Genomic DNA, 23,018 nt, shown 5'->3' on the forward strand with positions numbered 1-23,018 from the left:
ATTTTTCGTTGATAAACGGTATTTCTTTGTTTAGAGCACATTTTTTCATTTCTGGCAAAATGTTACCATCGTACCCCTTTTCCTCATGAGCTTCACCTTAGAGTCACTTCTAAAATAGTTTCTACTTTTGCTTTTTGGGAATTTGACTCTGGAATCACTTAAGAATTGTGTGTAGGAAAACCAGAGACCCACCTTGACACGGGTTGTAGTGATTACTTTGTAACAGGACCATTTTTCACTGTACTTGTTCTCTTATTCCTGATTGTAGGGGAGATCGCCATTCTGGGTGGTGTAGGAGAACAGAATGAAAAACTGTGGAACTTTACCCAAAAGGCGTCACACATTCAGTTGGACAGGTAAAGTAGTTAGTGCCTTCAGGATTTGGTTTTAAGCATTTAAACTGTCTGCTTTTGGGGCGCCTGGGTGGCGCAGTCGGTTAAGCGTCCGACTTCAGCCAGGTCACGATCTCGCGGTCCGTGAGTTCGAGCCCCGCGTCGGGCTCTGGGCTGATGGCTCGGAGCCTGGAGCCTGTTTCCGATTCTGTGTCTCCCTCTCTCTCTGCCCCTCCCCCGTTCATGCTCTGTCTCTCTCTGTCCCAAAAATAAATTAAAAACGTTGAAAAAATAAATAAATAAATAAATAAATAAATAAATAAATAAATAAACTGCTTTTTTTTCCCCTCCCTATTAAAGATTCTGAGTAAGTGTGATAGAGAATATAGATTTCAAGGTCCACTGCCCAATACCAGCATTAGTAGTATGAAATACCTGTGATTGTAATTTTTGGTATAGTTTTATTATAGATTTTCTTCCATTCTAATGTGTAAGAGAATTGTTAAATTTTAGATATTCTGCACATATTGAAACTGAGTACATTGGATCTTTCAGTATAAACTTGACAGTGGTGATCCTACCAATTTTCTATTTTGTTGGTTATATTTGCCTGGGAAGAGAATCTTTATGTAACATCTTGCAAAGCCTCTGTTGCCATTGGCATTATTTCCTGGGGGCTTCAGCATCGTTATAGTATGTGACTGATTGAAACTCCGCGTCATATTTCTAACTTCCAGTTAAAAGCCTCATAAACACATAAGCTTTGTTTCCTCAGCTTACCAGAAGTGCCTTTACTGGTTGATGTGCCTTGTTTATCTGCTCAGTTGGATGACTCGATTCTGAACATAGTGAAAGACCACATTTTCAAGCATGGAACGGTAGCATCTCGCCCACCGGTACAGATAGAAGAACTAATAGAGAAACCTGGAGGCATCATTGTTCGATGGTGTAAGGTATGTAATTAATTGTAGAAGTGGCTTCAGCATTGTGGATTTGAGATTTGAGGGCCTTTAGGATGTTTTTTATTAATTACCTTCGAAGATTTTCTTCTCTTCACAAACAAAAGTCTCTTTGGCTTTACAATTAAAGTCACAGGGAACTTGAATGGAGGTAGCTCTTCCAGTTTGAGATAGTTTTGAAGATGCCTTTAAAAATCTCTGTATCACAACAGTATTTCCCATCACATATTTCCCAAACTTAACCCTTAGTGAGTTGAAGATCTCTCCCGTTTCTGTTTGTTACGAAAGTCAAAAGATCGTACTGAATATTGATTGGGTGTCTGATATTTTCTGTTCCACGTTGAACTAATATTTCTTTTTTTTTTTTTTTTTTTTTTTTTTAATTTTTTTTTTCAACGTTTTTTATTTATTTTTGGGACAGAGAGAGACATAGCATGAACGGGGGAGGGGCAGAGAGAGAGGGAGACACAGAATCGGAAACAGGCTCCAGGCTCCAAGCCATCAGCCCAGAGCCTGACGCGGGGCTCAAACTCACGGACCGCGAGATCGTGACCTGGCTGAAGTCGGCCGCTTAACCGACTGCGCCACCCAGGCGCCCCTGAACTAATATTTCTGAAATAAAGTTCTTAAAATGTGGTTTTTTCACATTCTCAGCATTGCTGAGAATTTTGTGTGTTAAATCATGTTATGTATATGAGTTACCATATTTTTTTTTTTTTTTAATTTTTAAAAAGGTTTTTATTTTTGGGAGAGAGAGAGAGTGAGAGAGCATGGGAGGGTCAGAGGGAGAGAGAGGGAGAGAGAGAATCCCAGGAAGGCTCTGCACTGTTAGCACGGAACTGGGCTTGAACTGAGATCATGATCTGAGCCGAAATCAAGAGTTGGACGCTTAACTGACTAAGTTACAGGCGCCCCTGGACATGGTTTCTATCTAAAGTATGGTAACTTGGGGTGCTTGGGTGTCTCAGTTGGTTAAGCATCTGACTCTTGATTTCAGCTCAGTCATGATTTCACCGTTTGTGAGGTCAAGCCCTGGATTGGGCTTGGCATTGATAGCACGGAGCCTGCTTGGGATTCTCTCCCTTTCTCTGTTCCCCTCCCCTGCTTGTGCATGTGCGTGTGCTCTCCCTCTCTCAAAATAAATAAATAAACAAAACAAAAAAAAAAGAAACCATGTCTAAATGGGTCATAAGTGTCTTGGCTGTTGACCGATAAATACATCATTCAGAGTGGGGGCTTATATTCTGGAAATAATTTTCTTAAATGGGTTTTCTAATGAAGCCTTATTAATAGAAAAAAAACAGAGAGGTTTTTGTTCGTTCAAAACAAAGACTGTCATTCCATTTTTATTCTTTTGCCTGTCAGTGGACCTAGAGTTTCCAGTTTTTTTCTATAAACATATTATTATTCATGTTATCTTGTGTACATGTGTAAGATGTTTTTCTTAAGTGTATACCCAGTAAAATTATGAGGTCTTAGAGTATAGGATCCATACTCTGCTAGATAATACTAAGTTCTCTTTAATGTGATTGTACCAGTGTTTCCACCAGCAGTGTATGAGTTCCTGTTACTCTGCATCCTGACCAATACTTGGCTTTGTCAGACTTCGTATTTTTGCCGATATGGTATCTCATTTTGGTTTTATTTATTTCTTTATTATTTATTTTTTTCTATATCTTTTTTTTTTTTTTTTTTTAAGACTGAGTGTGTGCATACGCGTGGGAGGGGCAAAGGGAGAAAGAGAGAAAGAATCTTAAGCAGGCTCCACGTCCAGCACCATCTCAACACTGTGACATCACAACCTGAGCCGAAATTAACAGTCGGACGCTTAACCGACTGAACCACCGCACCGGGCACCCATCATTTTGGGTCTATAAATTTTTTTTAATGTTTGTTTATTTCTGAGAGATAGAGACAAAGAGAAGGCAGGGGAGGGGTAGAAGGAGAGAGAGTGAGACACAGAATCTGAAGCAGGCTTCAGCCTTTGAGCTGTCAGCACAGAACCTGATGCGGGGCTCGAAACCACAAGCCAGGAGATCATGATCTGAGCCAAAGTCGGGTGTTTAACCAACTGAGCCACCCAGGCACCTCCCTCATTTTGGTTTTAGATTTCATTGTCCATGTTACAAATTTGGTTGAGTATTTTTATATATTTTTGGTTGCTTATATTTTAATTCTATAGAATGTTTATTTTGGTCTTTTGTCCATTTCCTTATTGGGTGGTTTTTAAGTTTTAGGAGTCTTTTATATATTCTAGATATTAATTCTCTTGGTTATATGAATGATGTAGTCGTGGGGTTCTTTCTTTATTTAATTTTATTTTTGTTATTTTAGAGAGAGCAAGAGAGCGTATACTAGTGAGGGAGAGGCAGGGTTGGGGATCGGGAGAGAGTCCCAAGCAGGCTCCACAGTTAGCATGGAGCCTGACATGGGGCTCGATCCCATGACTCTGGGATCATGACCTGAGCCGAAATCAAGAGACGCTCAACCAAATGAACCACCTAGGTGCAACTAGTTGTGGGATTCTTATCTTTGAATTTTGAATACTTTACCTTTGGCTTTATTGTATAGAAAACATACAATTCTTCAAAAGAAGAGTTTTCCAAATCAGACTGGGAAGTGTAAAACAATATGGCTCAATAAAGGAAAGAAGGGAAATAATGATGGCATATTTTCTGTGACCTTCCTGTGAATAGCCCACATTCAGTACATGGGCTTCTGTGCTTGGCCCAAGAGTTCTTAAGCCATGATGCTGAGAGACATTATTTCCTGATTTTTACCTAACATAAAGCCTTTCTCCTTAGGTGGATGACGACTTTATAGCCCAAGATTACAGGCTCCAATTCCGCAAATGCACTTCAAATCACTTTGAGGACGTGTATGTAGGCTCTGAAACTGAGTTCATAGTATTGCACATAGACCCCAACGTTGATTATCAGTTCAGAGTCTGCGCTCGAGGAGATGGCCGACAGGAGTGGAGTCCTTGGAGCGTCCCCCAAATGGGTCACTCCACATTGGTGCCTCATGGTATGCTGTTGCCTTCTCACTCCTGAAGCTTCACTGTGTATCAGACCACTTGTACCTGTTCCGTCAGCACACTGACAACCACATTTGCTGACAGTAAAACCTGAATTGATAAGAAAAACACGGAAACTGCCCTGTTCAAATTACTTCATGTGAATTTTGGAAATTTTCATCAGTTCTTCTCTCCAGAGTCCAAAAATAGTGCCAGGCAGGATTATTAGCGTTCCCTAAATCCAAGGACTTAAGTATTGCATCAGAATACTGATTTTTCAAATGAATGAGTATCAGGATGGAGGTCTTAGGATTTGAAATTGGTCTCTCCTAAAAAGACAAAACAAAATGAAATTGGTCTCTCCTGTATTACTACCTTAAAACATTTGGACTTATTTGTTAACTAGTTCTTAATCAGGTTGGAATAAGCTCAAACAGTTATGCTTCACCCTGATTTTATGAGGTAGGAGAGAGCTCTCACTTGATCTTCCATGCCACAATAGACTAGCATGTGTTTCGTGGTTTGTAGGGTTAACCAGGATACCCTGTCACTGCCTCTCTTCTTTTATGGAACTTGCCCATGACCCCTAAGAGCAGCCTCTTCTGCTTCCAAGTTTTATTTAATGTGTCTGTATTGAAGATACTCCTCACAGGGTTTCAATAATTTCAATATTTTTGCTTTTTAAAAAGAGTGGACAGCTGGCTTTGAGGGCTACAGCCTGAGTAGTCGAAGAAATATAGCCCTCCGGAATGATTCTGAATCCTCAGGTGTCCTCTACTCCAGCGCTCCGACTTACTTCTGTGGGCAGACATTGACATTCAGGCAAGTAGATATTACAGTATCTGTTATGCCTTAGGCAGCAGAGCGAAGTGCATAGAACATACATGAGCTTTGGATTCAAAGTAGACCTGAATTTACTTTGTCATTTGTAGGGAGAGTTACTCTGGGGAGAGTTCCTCATTTCTCTCTGCTTTGGTTTTCTCATATGTGTTCATAGGGTTATTACGAAGATGAACTAAGATAATGTATATAAGATGTCTCGCTTATGCTTGATACATAGCACATACTTACGTTTGTCTCTTTTCTTGGGAGATAGAGGTAAGTAGACTACCTCTCAGAAGTCTGTCTTAGGGGCGCCTGGGTGTCTTGGTCAGTTGAGCATCCCACTCTTGATTTCAGCTCAAATTGCGATCTCAGGGTTCGTGAGATCGAGCCCTGTGCTGGGTTCTATGCTGACAGCACAGAGCATGCTTGGGGTTCTCTCTCTCCCTCTGTCTGCCCCTCCCCTGCTTGTGCACAGGCATGCATGCACTCTCTCTCTCTCTCTCTCTCTCTCAAAATAAGTAGGTAAACTTTTTTAAAAGTCAATCTTAAAAAATCAGAGGCCAAGAATTTTTTTCCTTTATGAATGAATATGAGCAAGTCTCTGTGAAAGACAACCTGCTGGTGTAAACATAATGAGAATTACATACATAATGTATGTGATGTGTATAATTCTCTGTAAAATAGAACTGAAAGCAAACTCTCCTGCCACCAATCATTTTTCTGTTTCTTCATCCATGTCTTCCTGTATTAGAACAATTTCCTTGTTTTCATGTTATCTGAGATGCGTTCTCTATAGTCCTATTTCTGAATAGGTCCTGCTAGAAACCAAAGCCCAGTTTTGATTTGGAAAAGCAGGGTAGCCAACTCTTCTCTAAGTTTTAAGTCCAGATCATCAGATTTTATGGTGAATGGTTGCTTAGAGTTTCTGTTGTTCTCAGTCCTTTGTCATATGAAGCTTGGAGAGTATCTGAAAGCTTTATGTAAGCTAATATGGCCATGTTCTCCCCCAGCCAAATCATCTTAACTGTCAGCAGTTCTCACAATATACTGGTTTATGCTTTGTCTCATTTTAAAAAAATTTTTAATGTTTATTTTTGAGAGAGAGAGAGAGAGTGAGTGAGTGGGGGAGGGGCAGAGGAGACACAGAATCTGAAGCAGGCTCTAGGCTCTAAGCTGTCAGCACAGAGCCCAATGTGAGGCTTGAACCCACAAACCGCAAGATTGTGACCTGAGCCACAGTCAGAAGCTTAACTGACTGAGCCACCCTGCTCATTTTTGACACCTCCTCTCACACCTTAGGTTTTGAACAATGACTTAATAACCAGAAAGATACCAACAGAGAGAGAGGGAGAGAGAGAAATGAGTCTATTACCTGAAGTCCTCTTAGTTACTCCCTAAAGGGGAGTTCATGAGTTTTGTTTGCTAACAAACTCTTTTTCATCTTATATCCTTTGTTTATAGAAATACTGCCATTAGTGAATCTCTGGAGAACAATATGCTCCTGTGTAATGATAGGGCTTCCTGAGTTGATAGATTCAGGTCTGATATCTCAGACAGTAAGAATAGTACTCGTAGTAATAATAACTGCAGTTGATAATTAAATGACATTTATTACATGCGAGGTACTATTTTAAGCACTTATATTCATTTCTTTGTTTTCTAAGTTTATTTATTTGAGAGAGAGAGGTGGGGGGCAGAGAGAGAGAGAATCCTAAGCACTGCACGGTCAGTGCAGAGCCAGATGCAGGGCTTGAACTCATGGAACCATGAGATCATGACCTGAGCTGAAACCAGGACAGACGCTTACCTCACTGAGCCACCTAGGTGCCCCTATATTCATTTGATTCTTACAATAACCCAATAAAATAGGTATAGCTACCCATTTTAGGGATGAGGATATCAAGGCACACAGAAGTTAAGTCACTTACCCAGTGTCACATAACTGGTAGGTGGCATAGCTAGTCTGTATTGTTTGTTTTTGTCTTCTTCACAGGAGAATAAATGTGATTGTAGTTAGTGTTGAAATGTACAGTTTCTCTGTCAGTATCCTTAGCTCTTTTCCTTTTCCCTCTTCTGTGACCATTTCCCCCCCAGTGATGGTGACCTGATGCTCTCCTGCTTTTAAATGCTTCCTCTGTGAACACGGGGAGGTCTGATAGATGGTGTACTTAGGTTTGTTTCTTATGTCATTCAGTAAATATTTAAGATGTTGGAAATGACCCAAACTGGTGTCACTCTACTCACTATCTGTGGACCATGACCTGACATTTAGTAGGCCTCAGTAAACCATTTGTTCCTTCCTCCTTTTCCAAAGATGTCTGACCGGGCCCCACTTGGCAGAGTGATTAACCGAAACTTAGTTCAGCTCAGTATTATTGTAGCCAGACCCTTGCATTTTTGTCATTTTTCCTTTGAATGTGGAAAGAAAATATCTTCTCTCCGTGTTAAAAGCAATTGCAGGCATCAGCAGCTAAGTCAGAAGATGTGAGAGATGGGGGGCACCTCCTCTGTATAAGGGGGGAACAGATGGGCCAACTTGACTAAAGGTAAACTTTATTCAGTTTTTTGAGGGTGTTGGAAGGCCTTGCAGTTAGAGGGAAGGTTATAGTCCTGTAGGCCCTGCCCTTTGCTCCCCCCAGTCTATTCCTGATGAAGTTGCCGGAATGTGTAGAGCTGCGGAAGCCAAGAAACCTGTTACTGGCGGGCTCCGTCAGTCTCTAGAGCCCTGTCTCATTTGGTGGCCAGGTCTGCAAAGCAAACTCCTCCTGCTAGGCCTCTCCTTGATTTCCTGCCTGAACATTCCTGCTCTCCCTCTCCTTGCTTCTAAGATTTCCTGATCTTCCTGTTTTTTTAACCATATTTTTACTTTCTTTTCTCTACCACTTCCTTTCTTTAAAACAGCTTCTTTTCAAACAGCCTTCCTTAATCCTAATAGCCTAGGAGGTTACTGTCATCTTTTATAGATGAAGAGACCAAAGCACAGGGAGTACATGACTTGTCACTATTTAGATCCTGCCAGTCTAGCCCTAAAAGTCTGTGCTTTTACCCACTGTGCTATCTGCCTCCCACAAGTCACATGTGGTGGTAAATCAAGGGGCAGTAGGCTGGCTATTTATTGTTATACACTTTCTCTTTTAAAGAACATACAAAGTTAATGTTACAGTTAGCATTATCAATTGCTGTGTAACAAATCACCCCAAAACTTAGAAGCTTAAAACAGCAATAGTCATTTATTTTGCTCAGGAAACTGCAATTTGCAGAGTGTCAAGGACAGCTCATCTCTGCTTGCTTGTCGGTAGCTGCAGTAGTTTGATTAGGGATGGTGGATCTACTTTCCAGATGGCTCACTCACATGACTGGCAAATTAACCCTGGTTCTGTGTGCCTGTCTGTGTAGGCCTGTCCATGGGCTGCTTGGGCTTCCTCACAGCATGGTCGCTGGGTTCTAAGAATGAGCATCTCAGGAGATAGGAAGTAGAAGCTGCAGAGGCTGTCACTTTTTAAGGCCTGGGCCTAGAAATTGGCATAGTGTTAACTTTACCACGTTCTATTGTACATTCACAGAGTCTAGATCCCAGGAAGGGAATAGACCCCACTTCTTGATGGGAGAAGTGTCAAAAAATTTGGAGGCTTTATCTTAGAAATGGCATGGTTGATAGCTGTAAGAAAGGGGTCGCTTGGGATATGTGAATTTGGTTTAATGCTTGCCTTTGGTTAAGCATTAGCATTACCTTTTCTGAATAAATTTAAGCTTGAGGGGATCTTTCTTTTCTGTATAAGGCTGGTCTCTGTCATTACCAGGTGTATTTTCAGTACTAATTGTTAGCCCAACAGGTCATAGTTGAATTAAGAAGTTAATTTGTTTTGGGGCGCCTAGCTGGCTCAGTAGGAAGAGTGTGCAACTCTTGATCTCAGTCATGAGTTTGAGCCCTCCTTGAATATAGAGATTGTATAAATGAATAAACTTTTTTTTTTTTTTTTTAAAGAAGGTAATTTGTTTTTTATTAGTCTTTGAAATCTTGTCGGTTCCTCCTTTTATAGAGACAGAATGCTCTGTCCTAGGGAGAATACAGCTTTGCTGGGTTTTGTATTTTGCCAAAGTGGTCCCCTCTAGAGATATGATATGTAGACCTTTCAGGTTGGAATTTGGCTTTTATGACAGATGTGGAGAATGCCAGACAGAGAGTTTTCCCCACAAACTCTTGATTATGTACATTTGAATGAGATAAGATAGCTCCTTTCCTAAATAGATCTCTTTTAGGATTCTATACCCTAGTTTTTAGTTTGTCTGTAGGTGGAGGGTTACATGAAATCCAGAAGGTGTATCTACTCTGAAGTGTTCACATATAGCAACTCTTCCAAATAATCTAAGGAGTATTTCTTGGACCTTTTTCCTGTCCATACTCTTTCTTTGTTAAACTACTTTATTATTTATTATTTTAAAAATATTTAATCTGTACATCCAATGTAGGGCTTGAACTCATAACCTGAAATCAAGAGTCACGTGCTCTTCCAACTGAGCCAGCCAGGCCCCCCCTAAAATGACTTAAAAAAAATTTTTTTTTAATATTTGTTTTTGAAGGAGAGAGAGACAGAGTGTGAGCAGGGGAGGGGCAGAGAGAGAGGGAGACAGAATCTGAAGTGGTCTCCAGGCTCTGAGCTTTCAGCACAGAGCCCGATGTGGGGCTCAAACTCACGAGCCATGAGATCATGACCTGAGCCAAAGTCGGAAAGCTTAACCGACTGAGCCACCCAGGTGCCCCTAAAATGACTTTTTTTTTTTAATGTAAGGACAGTTCTCCTTATCAACTCTAGTCTTTGAATGAGGCTAATCATTTCCTTCAGCCTTTACTCCATTCAGATGGTATTTACATAAAGTACTTGGTATTGTCGTGAGTGTGAAGTTTAGGAAGAAAAAAAACCCCAGAATCTTTGATTAATCGTAGAGTAAGCAGTTTATTAATTAGTATAAGGAAGATCCAAGCTACTCTGCAATACAGAGGGAGGAAAAGTTACTTCTAGATGAGGGGTTGATGAGGCTTAGTGCAGGTAGAGGTGGACAGTTCAGGTGGGGAAACAGAGCAAGAATCAAAGATACAGAGTAGAAAAAGTACAAATAGCAAGTCATGAGTCTGGATCGGGTTAATAGAGATAGGCACTATAGTCAGAGGATCCCAGAAAAGTAGGCTATACTTTTGAACAGGCTGCATATATTTCTTTTTTAATTCCTCAAAGAAATACCCTTTTGAAGGTCGCCTGTGGCCATTTACAAGGAGGATATTTGACACTGCATACGGAGATCTCCCCACCCCCCCCCCCCCCCCAACAAAGGCCTCACCAAGTGAAGTTTACGTTTTCATTCTCTTGGGGAGGGAGACATGCTCTCCTTTTTACTTTTCATGAATTCACAAGTTGAGCTAGATGGTACAAAATAATAATGGTCAGCTAACATTTGTTGAGCTTTGCTGTGTGTTCTTTTTTTTTTTAAGTTTTTAAATGTTTATTTACTTTTGAGAGAGAGGGAGAGACAGAGGCATGAGCGGAGGAGGGGCAAAAAGAGGAGACACAGAATCTGAAGCAGGCTCCAGGCTCTGAGTTGCCGGCACAGAGCTGGACATGGGGCTTGAACTCACAGACTGTGAGATCATGACCCAAGCCGAAGTTGGACGCTTAAACAACTGAGCCACCCGGGCGCTCCTAGTTCTTAAGGACTTAATGAGTTAATATCTATAAATCCTCATTACATCCTCATCAGGTAGACACATTTTATAGATATGGAAACTGAGATGTAAAAAGATTAAGTGACTTGCCTGAGGTTGTGCCAGTTGTTTATAGTGGGGCCGAGATTCAAATCTTGACAGTCTAGCCCCGTAGGCCTCTATTCCGACTTAGTGAGGTGAAAGGTCGTTGGAGGGTGTTGAGCGAACGAATGACATCACCTGATACATGTTTTACAGGCCATTGTGGCTGCTGTGGGGAAAATAGTCTGTGAAGGGTATGGGTACAGGCAGGGAGACCAGTCAGGAGACTGTAACAGTAATCTTGGTGAGAGTGAATGGTGGCTTGGACTAGGATGGAACAGTGGAGGTAACAATAAATGGTCAGAATCTGGATATATTTTGAAGGAAGGACTGGCAGGATGTGTTGCTTGTGGGACGTGAGAAAGAAGGGAGTCCAGTGTGACCTCAGGGCTTTTGGTCTGAGTAACTGTTGACATAGAATTGTCATTTACTGAGGTATGTAAGAGGCAATTAGAGTGTGTTTCTGAGTGAATATCAGTTTGTTCTTTCACAAATTAGTAAGTTTGAGTTCCTTACTGCACATACAAGTAAAGATGTGGATAGACAGCTGGATACAGAAATCTGGAATTCAGTGGAGAGAGCCAGGCTGGAGATATTAACTTGAGAGTTTTTAGATTGTAGATGAGTATTTAATTTAAAGCCATGAGACTGGGTGAGATCAACCAAGGAGTGAGTGTAGACAGAGAACATTGAAGGATTGTAACATTTAGCGGCTGGGGAGGGAAGAAAGCCATCAAAGGACTCTGAGGAGGAGGAACCAGTGGATGCGGTGTCCTAGAAGTCAAGTGAAGGAAGTGTTTCAAAGAGGAGGTAGTGTGGGCTCAGTCATGTCAGACGGCACTGATCCACCAGGTAAGAAAAAGACTGAGAATTGACTTTTGGGTTTGCAGTGTGGATGTCTGTTGGTGACCTGACATGAACGGTTCCAGGGACGTTGTGGAGAAGCCTTGGTGAGAGGGCTCAAAAGAGACCATGAGAGCTTCTGCGACCAGTGCCTATGTGGTGGCACCTTAGTTTTGAATCTTTTCCACTCGCAGAAACTTTTTGGAGTAATAAGGAGAATAGAGGTAGGAGGACCCGTGAGTGCTTTTTCAACAAAACTAAGATACAGAAAACTCAATTCCAAATTAGGTCTAAAGACTTCCGAAGCCGCAGATAGGCAGGAAGTCCACTGAGGAAATCATGACAGTTTGCTGAGGGGAAAAAAAAAAATGATTAGCGTGGAGGTGCCAATCGTAGAAATCTCCAAATATTCAATCCCGAAAGGAGAAGGCCCCACCCTGGAGACTGTAAATAGGGCTAGGACTGAACAGTGCCTCAGTGCTCTGATTGAGGAAGCAGAGAGAAAAGATGTGGAAAATGCCTGAGCAAGTTTAAAATGCTTGATCTTAAGCAAGTGGTGACCATGGTCAGTGGTCTGTGAAGCAGCCTTTGAAGAAACCACAGAAGCTGAAGTCTGGCAGTAGAAGCTGTTTCGAAACACATTAGGTCTTGAGTGTCAGAGGAGACAGGACTAATAGAGGAGCCACATTATGAGGCAGCAATGGGGGGACGACAGGCCACAGAGCTGTAAACCTGAGAGTTACCCGGGTTTCCCACCCACCCCCTTCATCCCTCCTATTACAGGAACCCGATGCATTAATACGAGCAACATGAAGTGAATGTCCACGGTATCTGTACAAAGATAGGATAAGGGAAAGAAATGAAAAAGATCGGCAAATCTTTTCTACAGGTAATGAGACCCCAGCAAAAATAATTGCCAGAAACGAAGAGAAAACTGCATTCAGCGTTTCAACCTTAATTAAAAAAAAAAAAAATTAATCACAGTTATGAAGGAAGATTACAAAGATTAAATACAAGAACTCAGGGAAGAGATGGCTGAATAGCAGGAGGTGATGCACAGAGAGCAGGAATCTATGAAATGCTAGCTGCCAGAACTTAGCAGAGAGATAGAAGAAAAAGGCACTGTTTCAGAAATCAAGACCAAATTACAAGAAGCACAAAGGAGCTTGATAGCATGGGAAGCAGGGATAGTAATGAAAAATGAGCAAATTGAAACAAAAATCAAAAAGGGATTCAAGAGAAAATGAAAGAAAAGAGATAAGCAAAAAGAGATCCAGCAAATGTAATTAGAGGCCCTGTGAAAGGAAATCAGAACCGTGGGAACATAACACCTTAAAATACAATTCAAGAAACATTTCTGAAATAAAAGTTTCTATTTCTAATTTATCTTGATTTTTTAAAATCAGTAATGGCTGTAGAACTTTGTGACGTATCTTCTCTGCATCTCTCTGCCCACTCTCAAACTCTTACTGCAGTGATGTGCACCAGGAGATGTTCTTTTTTTTTTTTTTTAATGTTTGTTTATTTTTGAGAGAAAGAATGCACGTGCACACACACGGGGGTGGGGCAGAGAGAGAGGGGGACCGAGGATCCCAAGTGGCCTCTTTGCTGGTAGCAGAGAGCCCAGTGGGGGGCTCCAACTCACAAACCATGAGATCATGACTTGAGCTGAAATCAGACGGACGCTGAGCCACCCAGGTGCCCTGTGAATAGGTGTTCTTTTTTTTTTTTTTTTTTTTCTTTTTTATTTTTTTTTAAATTTTTTTTTTTCAAAGTTTTTTTTTTATTTATTTTTGGGACAGAGAGAGACAGAGCATGAACGGGAAAGGGGCAGAGAGAGAGGGAGACACACAGAATCGGAAACAGGCTCCAGGCTCCGAGCCATCAGCCCAGAGCCTGACGCGGGGCTCGAACTCACGGACCGCGAGATCGTGACCTGGCTGAAGTCGGACGCTTAACCGACTGCGCCACCCAGGCGCCCCTGTGAATAGGTGTTCTAATGTTAAATTAACTCTGCATTCCTGGGATAAATCCTACCTGATGGTATTGCTTTCTGTTTCACAGTACTGGTTTGAATTTGGTGCTATTTTTATTTTTTTTAATTTAATCTATATTCATGAATGAAATTGGCAATTTGTGTGTCAAGATTATAAAAGCCTCATGAAATAATTGGGTGATCTTTCCTCCCTGTTTTCTGTTTTTTTGTTTTGTTTCATTTTTTAATTTTACATGATAGATTATCTCTTCCTTGAAGGTTTCATAAAGCAGTCTGGATCAAGTAACGTTCTTATATGTATATGGGCCGTTTTTTCACTTTTTAAATTTTTATGGAAGTAAAAATCAGTCTTGGGGTGCCTGGCTGGCTCAGTCAGTAGAGCATGTACCTCTTGACCTTCTCAGGTTGTGAGTGCAGCCCCCACATTGGGTGTAGAGCTTATAATTAAAAAAAAAAAGTCGGGGTGCCTGGGTGGCTCAGTCAGTTGAGCATCTGACTTCAGCTCAGGTCATGATCTCACAGTTTGTGGGTTCGAGCCCCACATCCGGCTCTGTGTTGACAGCCTGGAGCCTGCTTCGGATTCTGTGTCTGCCTCTCTCTCTGTGTGCCGCCCCCCCCCAACCCCCCCCCCCCCCCGGCTTGCACTTGTCTCTGTCTCTCACTCTCAAAAATAAACATGAAAAAGAAAAGTCTTTTTGTAGTACAGTTCTGAGTTTTGACAAATGTGTTGAGTCATGTATCCGCTGCCACAATCAGGTACAAAACAATCTCATCACTTCGTAATATTCCCTTGTGTTATCTCTTGTGTTAACCCCGCCTCTCTCTGTCAACTACTGATTTGTTTTCTGTTTGTATAATTTTGCCATTTCAGAATGTCCTACAAATGGAGTGATATATTAATAATATGGAGTTCTCTCTCTCTATTATATATGTATGTAGTATGTGCAGTTTAGTCCTTTATTAATATTATTTTATCGTGTGGATATATCAGTTTATTTACTAGTTGAAAGACATGAGTTGTTTCCAATTTGGGGCCGTAAGAAAGCCTCTTTAAACAGGGGCGCCTGGGTGGCGCGGTCGGTTAAGCGTCCGACTTCAGCCAGGTCACGATCTCACGGCCTGTGAGTTCGAGCCCCGCGTCAGGCCCTGGGCTGATGGCTCGGAGCCTGGAGCCTGTTTCCGATTCTGTGTCTCCCTCTCTCTCTGCCCCTCCCCCGTTCATGCTCTGTCTCTCTCTGTCCCAAAAAAAATAAATAAAAAGCGTTGAAAAAAAAAAAAAAAAAAAAAAAATTAAACATTTGTCTACAGGTTTCTCTGTGAACACAAGCTTCCATTTCTCTTAAGTAAATGAATATCTTCGATGGCAATTGCTGGGTCATACTGTGTTTACTTATCTGTCTAATGAACTGTCAAACTGTGTTCCAGAGTGGCTGTAACCATTTTACATTCCCTCTAGCACATATGAGATTTTCAGTTGTTCTTCATCCTTGTTGGTATTTGGTATTGTCAGTTGTATTGGTTCTTTTCTTTTTCTTTTTTTCTTTTCTTTTCTTTTTTTTTTTTTTTTTTTTTTTTGAGAGAGAAGGAGAGCAAACACACAAGTGAGCAGGAGAGAGGGGCAGGGGAGATGGAGAGAAAGATCTTATGCAAGCTTCATGCCCAGTGCAGAGCCCCATTTTGAGCTCAATCTCACAAACATGAGATCATGACATAAGCCAAAATCATGACTTGGATGCTTAAGACCGAGCCACCCAGGTTCTCCATTTGTGCTTTTTTTTTTTTTTTTTTTTAAGTTTGTTTATTTATTTTGAGAGCCAGAGAGCAGGGGACAGAGAGAAAGAATCCCAAACAGGCTCTGCCCTGTCCGCACAGAGCCCGATGATCACGGTCGTGATCTTGAACGATGAGATCATGACTTGAACCAAAATTAAGAGTTTGATGCTTAACCAACTGAGCTCCAGGCGTCCCCACTTTTGGCTGTTAAGTTCAGCTAGTCTATATCATGTAGTTGTACCTCACTGTGGTTTTAATTTTCTTTTCTTTGATAGCTAAAAGATAGCATCTTTTCATGTGTTCACTTATTGGCCATTTATGTATCTCCATTGGTGAAGTGTCTTTTCAAGACACTTGTCTGTTTAAAAAGATTTTTTTTATTACTGAAATTTGATGAATATAAGGTTTTGTTAAGTATATGTCTTGAAAATATTTTTTAGCAGTCTGAGGCTTTTAGCAATGTCTTTTGTGGAGAAGTTGTTAATTTTGATGAAATACAATTCACCAGTTCATCTAGTACTTTTGGTGTTGTATCCAAGAAATCTTTGCCCAAATGCAAGGTCATAAGGTCTCCTATGTTTTCTTCTAGACACTTTATATTTTTAAATTTTACATTTAGATCTCTGAGCTATTTTGAGTTACTTTTAGTATAATGTGTGAAATATGAGTTGAACTGTGTTCGTTTTGCATCTGGTCCAGTAGTCCCTGCACTATTTGTTGAAAAGACTGTCCTCTATCCATTGAACTGCCTTTCACCTTTGTCAAAAATCAGTTGACAGTGTGGGGAACTTTTTCTGGACTGTTTCATTGATTTATGTGTTCTCCTTTCCCAGAACTAAAATCTTGATTACTGTAGCTTTATAGTAAGTCATCAAATCAAGTAATGTGATTTTTTCCAACTTTATTCTTTCTTTATTTTGGTTATTCTGGTTCCTGTGTCTTTCTATTTAACTTTAGATTCAGCTTGTCCATTTCTAAGAAAAATTTTTTTCCTGGGATTTTGATTGAGATTGCCTTGAATGTATAAATCAGTTTGGGAGTAATTGGTATTTTAATATTCTGATTGTTCCAATCTATGGATATGGTATATTTCTTTCTTTCCTTTTTTTTTTTTTTTGAGAGTGAGCTTGAGTAGAGGAGAGGTGGAGAGAGAGGGAGAGAGAAAATCCTAAGCAGGCTTGGCACTGTCATCGCAGAGTGTGATGCAGGGCTCAGTCTCACAGACCATGAGATTATGACCCAAGGCGAAATCAAGAGTTGGTTCAACCAACTAAGCCACCCAGGCACCCCTGGTTATGGTATATTTCTTAATTTAGTTTCTTTTTTTTAAGACAACATTTTGATTTTATTGTTTAACTTTTTTTAATGTTTATTTATTTTTGAGAGACAGAGACAGAGCACAAGTGGGGGAGGGCAGAGAGAGGAAGATACAGACTCTGAAGCAAGCTGCAGGTTCTGAGCTGCCAGTCGGCACAGAGCCGGATGCGGAGCTCGAACTCACGAAACCATGATACCATGACCTGAGCCAAAGTCAAATGCCTAACCAACTGAGCCACCTCAGCCACCCAGGTGCCCCAATTTAGTTTTTTAAACGATCTCTTTCATCAGTATTTTGTCATTTCTTTTTTTTTTTTTTTTTTTTTTTTGCCTCATCACACTGGCTAGGAAGTATGATTCTGAATAGCAGTGTTGAAAAAAAGCCTTCAGTGTTTCACATTAAGTATGAATGGTAGCTGTAGGTTTGAGGGCTTTTTAAGACTTGTTTTTTTATATAAATTATGTTTTTTACATTTATTAATTTTGAGAGAGAGGGAGAGAGAATGTGTGCAGGGGAGGGGCAGAGAGTGAGGGAGGGAGGGAGAGGATCCCAAGCAGGCTCTGTGCTAACAGAGCAGAGCCTGACATGGGGCTTGGATCTCACGAAGTGTGAGATCATGACCTGAGCCAAAATCAAGAGTTGGGTGCTCAACTGACTGAGCCACTCGGGTACCCCTAAGATTTTATTTTTAAGTAATCGCTACACCCATCGTGGGCTCCCACTTAAAACCTCGAGATCCAGAGTTGCATGCTCTCCTGACCGAGCCAGCCGGGTGCACCAGGTTTTTTGTAGATACCTTTTATCAGGTTAAGAAAGTTCCGGGGCGCCTGGGTGGCGCAGTCGGTTAAGCGTCCGACTTCAGCCAGGTCACGATCTCGCGGTCCGTGAGTTCGAGCCCCGCGTCAGGCTCTGGGCTGATGGCTCGGAGCCTGGAGCCTGTTTCAGATTCTGTGTCTCCCTCTCTCTCTGCCCCTCCCCCGTTCATGCTCTGTCTCTCTCTGTCCCAAAAATAAATAAAAAAAAAAAAAAAAAAAAACGTTGAAAGAAAGTTCCTTTCTGGTTGTGGTTTGCTGAGAATTTTATCCATAAATGAGTGTTTCATTTGGTCTAGTTATTTTTATACATCTATTAAGGTAATCAGTTTTTTTTTTCTGTTGATATGGGGAATTACAGTGATAGATTTTTGAACATTGAACCAGCTTTACATTCCCCAGAGAAACTCCACTGAGTCATGTGCTATTCTTTATATATACTTTAGCACTAAATTTGATTTTTAATATATATATATTTTTTAATATAGCGGATTTTTATGTCTCTTCATGAGAGAGATATTTGTCTTTTTTGCTTACGATGTCCTTGGTTTTGGTTTTGGCTAACCTCACAAAGTGAGATGGGGAAGTGTTTCTTCCTCTTTTGTGTCCAGAACTGTTTGTGTAGAATTGGTATTATTTCTTCCTTAAGTGTTTGGTAGAGTTCACCAGTTAACCATCCTAGAATTTTCTTTGTTGGAAGATTTCCAATTTCTATAATAAAGGACTGTTCAAGTTACCAGTTTTGTTTTGAGACAGGATAAAAGCTATTTTAGGATTTGTATGGTAAGGAACGTATTTCTATTTCAAATATATTTCAAAAATCCTTCTTTGCCATGACTTGACAAGGCATCCCTTCTTTCTCTTACTCCTGACGTGTCAAGCCGTGCCATGACCCTCTTTGTCGACACACAGCTCATTCTCTCTTCTTGGGCCAGTCTTCCTGTTAGTGACACACAGACTGACTGGCTATGTTCTGGAAGCACTTGCAGGCCTCCCAGCAGTGTGTGAGGTACTCATGTCGCTGCAGACCTGGCTGTTTTTATTCCATCTGCAGCTGCTAGGCCAAAACAAAAACTTTATTTTATTTCTTCTGTTTATCATAAAGCTGGGTATTTTTCATATATTTCTTAGCGACGCAACTGAAGTTTTGGATTTTTGTCCAAGCATTCACTGTGAAGAAAAAAGTTTGAGGTTGTATAATAAAAAGAGTGTCACTTAAACGCAATCAAAGTTAGCCAAAGTGCAGAATAATAGGGATAATAGATTAGCTTTCTTGTTGCCATCGAAATTGCTCCTCTTTGTGGCCCTGTTCTTTCTCAGAATATTTTGCCTAGGACTTTCTACTACTTTCGTCTATGCAGTGGATGCATTTCTAGTGGCTTTGTGCTCGAACCCACGAACTGTGAGATCGTGACCTGAGCTGAAATCAAGAGTCGGACGCTTAACCGACCAAGCCACCCATTTGCCCTGTAGTTTTCTTTCTTATATAGTTTCTTACAAAACTTGTTATGTGAAAGAACACCTACAGTAGTTTTTTTAGGATATAATGTCCTCCCTACTTGTCTTGTAATTTAAAAATTCAGTGATTTTAAACTTACGTTCTATTTCTTATTGAACTATGAAAATAATTCTGTGTTTCAGGCATATTGACTATTTACTTTCCTGGTTCATTCCATTTTCAGAGCAACTTTTGTAAACTTTTTATGCTGTGCTGGTCTTATTTATTACGTGCTGTTTTGGTAAGATGCTTTTAGGAATTACTTTGTGATTTATTCAAATTAGGAGGGTTTTTTCTTCCTAGGATTTCTTTTTTCTCACTGCGTTGAGGATCTTTTCTGTATTACTATCTTTAATTAATTTCAAGACATTTTAATTGAATTCTTGGTTTAAAATGTTTAATAACTAAAAAAATGTATACTTGCAACAAGTTGGCCAGACACAAGGTTAAAAGCATAGTCCTCCAGGGGAGCCCGGGTGGCTCAGTCAGTTAAGCGTCCGACTCCTGATTTCAGCTCAGGTCATGATCTCACACTTTGTGAGATCGAGCCCCACATTGGGCTCTGCACTGACAGTGTGGAGTCTGCTTAGTATTCTCTCTCTCTCTCCCTCTTTCTCTGCCCCTCCTCTGCTCAAGCTCTCTAAGCAAACAAACATTAAAAAAAAAAAAAAGCGTAGCCTCACTTTAGGTACCAGCTGCAAGTTTAGGGGTCTCCAAGGCCTCCCCTCACTTCTAACTACATGGAAAACTACAAATCCCAGGGTTCCCACGACCACCCTCAAATTCTGTAATTTGCTAGGATGACTCACAGAACTTAGGAAAGCACTACACTATGATGAGAGTTTTGTTACAGCAAAAGGATACAAATGCGAATCCACCAAAGGGAGAGACCCATAGTGCAAGGTCTGAGGGGTTCCAAACATGAAGCTTCCATTGTTCTGTGGGATACCTGGCCCTCTAGCATGACAGTACTCAAACTTTCTAGTTTTCCTTCTGCCGTTAATCTCTAGTTTCATTCTGTTGTGGTCAGAAAATGTATGTAGTGTGATTTCAGTATTCTTAAATTTGTAGTGACTTGTTGACCTAACATGATGATTCCAGGAGAATGTTCCACATGTGTTTGTGGAGAACATGTATTCATTCTACTCCTCTTGGGTAAAATGCTCTGTATATGTCTATTACATTCTTTTGGTTTACAGTGTTCAAATCCTCTGTTCCTTATCGATTTTCTGTCTGGATGTTCTGTTTTCTTAAAAATGGGATATTGAAATCTACTATTATTGTGTAACTGTTTTTCTCTTCATTTCTCTCATTGTTCATTTTCTATATTTGATCTGATGTTGGGTGCACATATGTTTACAATTGTTATCTCTTCCTGGTAAGTTGACCCTTTTTAATTATATAATGTCTTTCTTTGCCTCTTTTGTTATTTTGTGACATAAAAGTCTATTTTGTCTGATAGAAGTATGGCCGTCTCTGCTGTCTTTTGCTTACCATTTGTATGGAGTATCTGGATCTTTTATATTCATCAGCCACTCCAATCTTTCCAGTGGGAGAGTTTAATCCATTTAGATTTTTTAATTTTTATTTTAGAGAGAGAGCACGCGATGGAGGGATAGAGGGAGAGAGAAAGAGAAAATCATAATCAGGCTCTATGCTTAGCGTGATGTGGGGCTCGATCCCATGATCCTGGGATCATTACTTGAGCCGAAATCAAGAGTCAGCTGTTCAACTGACTGAGCCACCCAGGTGCTCCAATCCATTTATGTTTAAAGTGATTATTGATAGAGAAGGACTTATTATTGCCATTTTGTCATTGCTTTCTGTCATTGCTTGTAGCTTTGTGTTTCTCTTCTTCTCTTGCTGCCATCCTTTGTGTTTTATTGTTTTGTGTTTTTGTTTTATGTAGTGACATGCTTTGATTCCTTTTTTATTTTCTTCAGTGTGTCTTCTGAAAGTATTGTCTTTGTGGTTAGCATGGGGCTTACATAAAACAGCTTATAGTTATAACAATCTCTTTTAAGCTGATAACAACTCCCACACTGTATGTCATTGATGTCATAAATACATCTTTTCATATTGTATATCTATTAACATCTTTTAGTTATATTATTTTTTATCTTTTGCCTTTTAACTTCTACACCAGAATTAAAAGTGATTTATCTACCACCATTACAGTATTATGGTGTTCTATGTTTATATATTTACCTTTACCAGGGAGCTTTATACTTTCACATACTTTCATGTTGCTATTTACAGTCTTTTCATTTCAACGTGAAGGATTCCTTCTAGCATTTCTTGTAAGGCAAGTCTCCTGTGGATGACCTCCCTCAGCTTTTGTAGGGATGCCTATTTCTTCCTCATTTTTCTAAAGGACAGTTCTGAGATATTGTATTCTTGGTTGGCAGAATTTTTTTTCCTTTAAGCACTTTGAGTGTATCACCTCACTCCTTTCTTGCCTGCAAGGTTTCGACTTCGAAATCCACTGATAGTCTTATGTGAGCTTCCTTGTACATGATGAGTCGCTTTTAAACGCTGTGTCTTTGACTTTGGACAGTTTGTAATGTGTTTCAGCGTGCTCTCTTGGGTTCATCCTAGTTGGTGTCCAGTAGGCTGCTTCTTCCCAAAACTTCCTATCTGGGAAGTGTTTAGCCATTGTTTCCTTAAATGAAACAATGCCCCTTTCTCTTCTCCTGTAAGTCTCTTAGACTTTCTTCATGCTTTTTTTCCCTGTGATTGGATAATTTCAAAAGACCTGTATTTTGATGTTTTTTTCTTCTGCTTGATTGTGTGATATTGCACTCCTCTTGTGAAGTTTTCAGGTCTTACTGTATTCTTCAGCTCCAAAATACCTGTTTGGTTATTTTTTGTATTTTTCATCTCTTTGTTGGTATTCTCATTTTGTTCGTGTCTTATTTTCTTGGGCTTGTAGAGCATCTTTATGATGGTTGTTTTGAATTATTTGGATATTTTTGAGACCTATTTTGTTTTTTTGTTTGGGTCTTTTTCCCCAGCTTCTTTATATGTCCTATAATGTTGTGTTGGGATCTGTACACATGAGAAAACAGCCACCTCTCACAGTTTTTATGATCTGGTTTTGTATAGGAGGTGACCCTCGCACATGAACCCAGCTAGAGATTCTGGGGGCCTCGGAAACCTTTTTTTGGGGAGAACGTGACTTTCCTGGGCTGAGTGTTGCGGGTCTTTCTGGAGCTCATAGTCTCTTGCTCCCTCTGGTACCTGTTGGTGCCACGGCTGTTCTCTGATGTGACAGCAGCAAGCCGCCTGCCTCTTTCTTGTACTCACTAGCCGCCAGGTATCCAGAGCCCACCAGCTCCCCAGCAGTGCCCACATCAAGTGAGACAGATACCATTGCCTTGAGCAGCCCTATGAAAAGTTGGTGCAGAAGCACATTCGCCTCTTCTCCCTTCCTCGCGAGGGAGAGAAGCCTGAAGTTATGAACCTTCTCCCAGTCACACCACTCACATTTCTTTGCTCTTTGCAGCATTTGGGAAGCCATACTATGCTCACTCTGTCAGTTCTCCAAATGAGGCATCACAGAAATTAGTCCTTCAGGCAACCTTCCAAAGAGTTAGAATGCTGGATTATGGGGCGCCTGGGTGGCTCAGTTGTTTAAGCATCCGATTTCAGCTCAGGTCATGATCTCGTGGTTTGTGGGTTCGAGCCCCGTGTCGGGCTCTGTGCTGACAGCTCGGAACCTGGAGCCTGCTTCAGATTCTGTGCCTCCCTCTCTCTCCTCCTCTCCTGCTCGTGTTCAGTCTCTCTCTCCCTCAAAAATAAACATTAAAAAAAAAAAATAGAATGCTGGATTAATCCTTCACTTCT

At 40.7% G+C, this 23,018-nt stretch overlaps 1 protein-coding gene across 1 annotated transcript in view; it reads left to right on the top strand.

Annotated features, from left to right (window-relative positions):
• Window positions 1–23,018, top strand: part of CRLF3 (cytokine receptor like factor 3) — a 44,790-nt gene that overhangs the window by 18,030 nt on the left and 3,742 nt on the right. The window contains exons 3-6 of the mRNA XM_058704386.1: window positions 269–356; window positions 1,108–1,285; window positions 4,096–4,318; window positions 4,997–5,129. Of these exons, the coding sequence (XP_058560369.1) occupies window positions 269–356; window positions 1,108–1,285; window positions 4,096–4,318; window positions 4,997–5,129 (622 nt within the window). The remainder of the gene's footprint in view (window positions 1–268; window positions 357–1,107; window positions 1,286–4,095; window positions 4,319–4,996; window positions 5,130–23,018) is intronic.

This window comes from Neofelis nebulosa, chromosome 16, assembly GCF_028018385.1.
Source record: "Neofelis nebulosa isolate mNeoNeb1 chromosome 16, mNeoNeb1.pri, whole genome shotgun sequence".
NCBI classification, from domain to species: domain Eukaryota; kingdom Metazoa; phylum Chordata; class Mammalia; order Carnivora; family Felidae; genus Neofelis; species Neofelis nebulosa.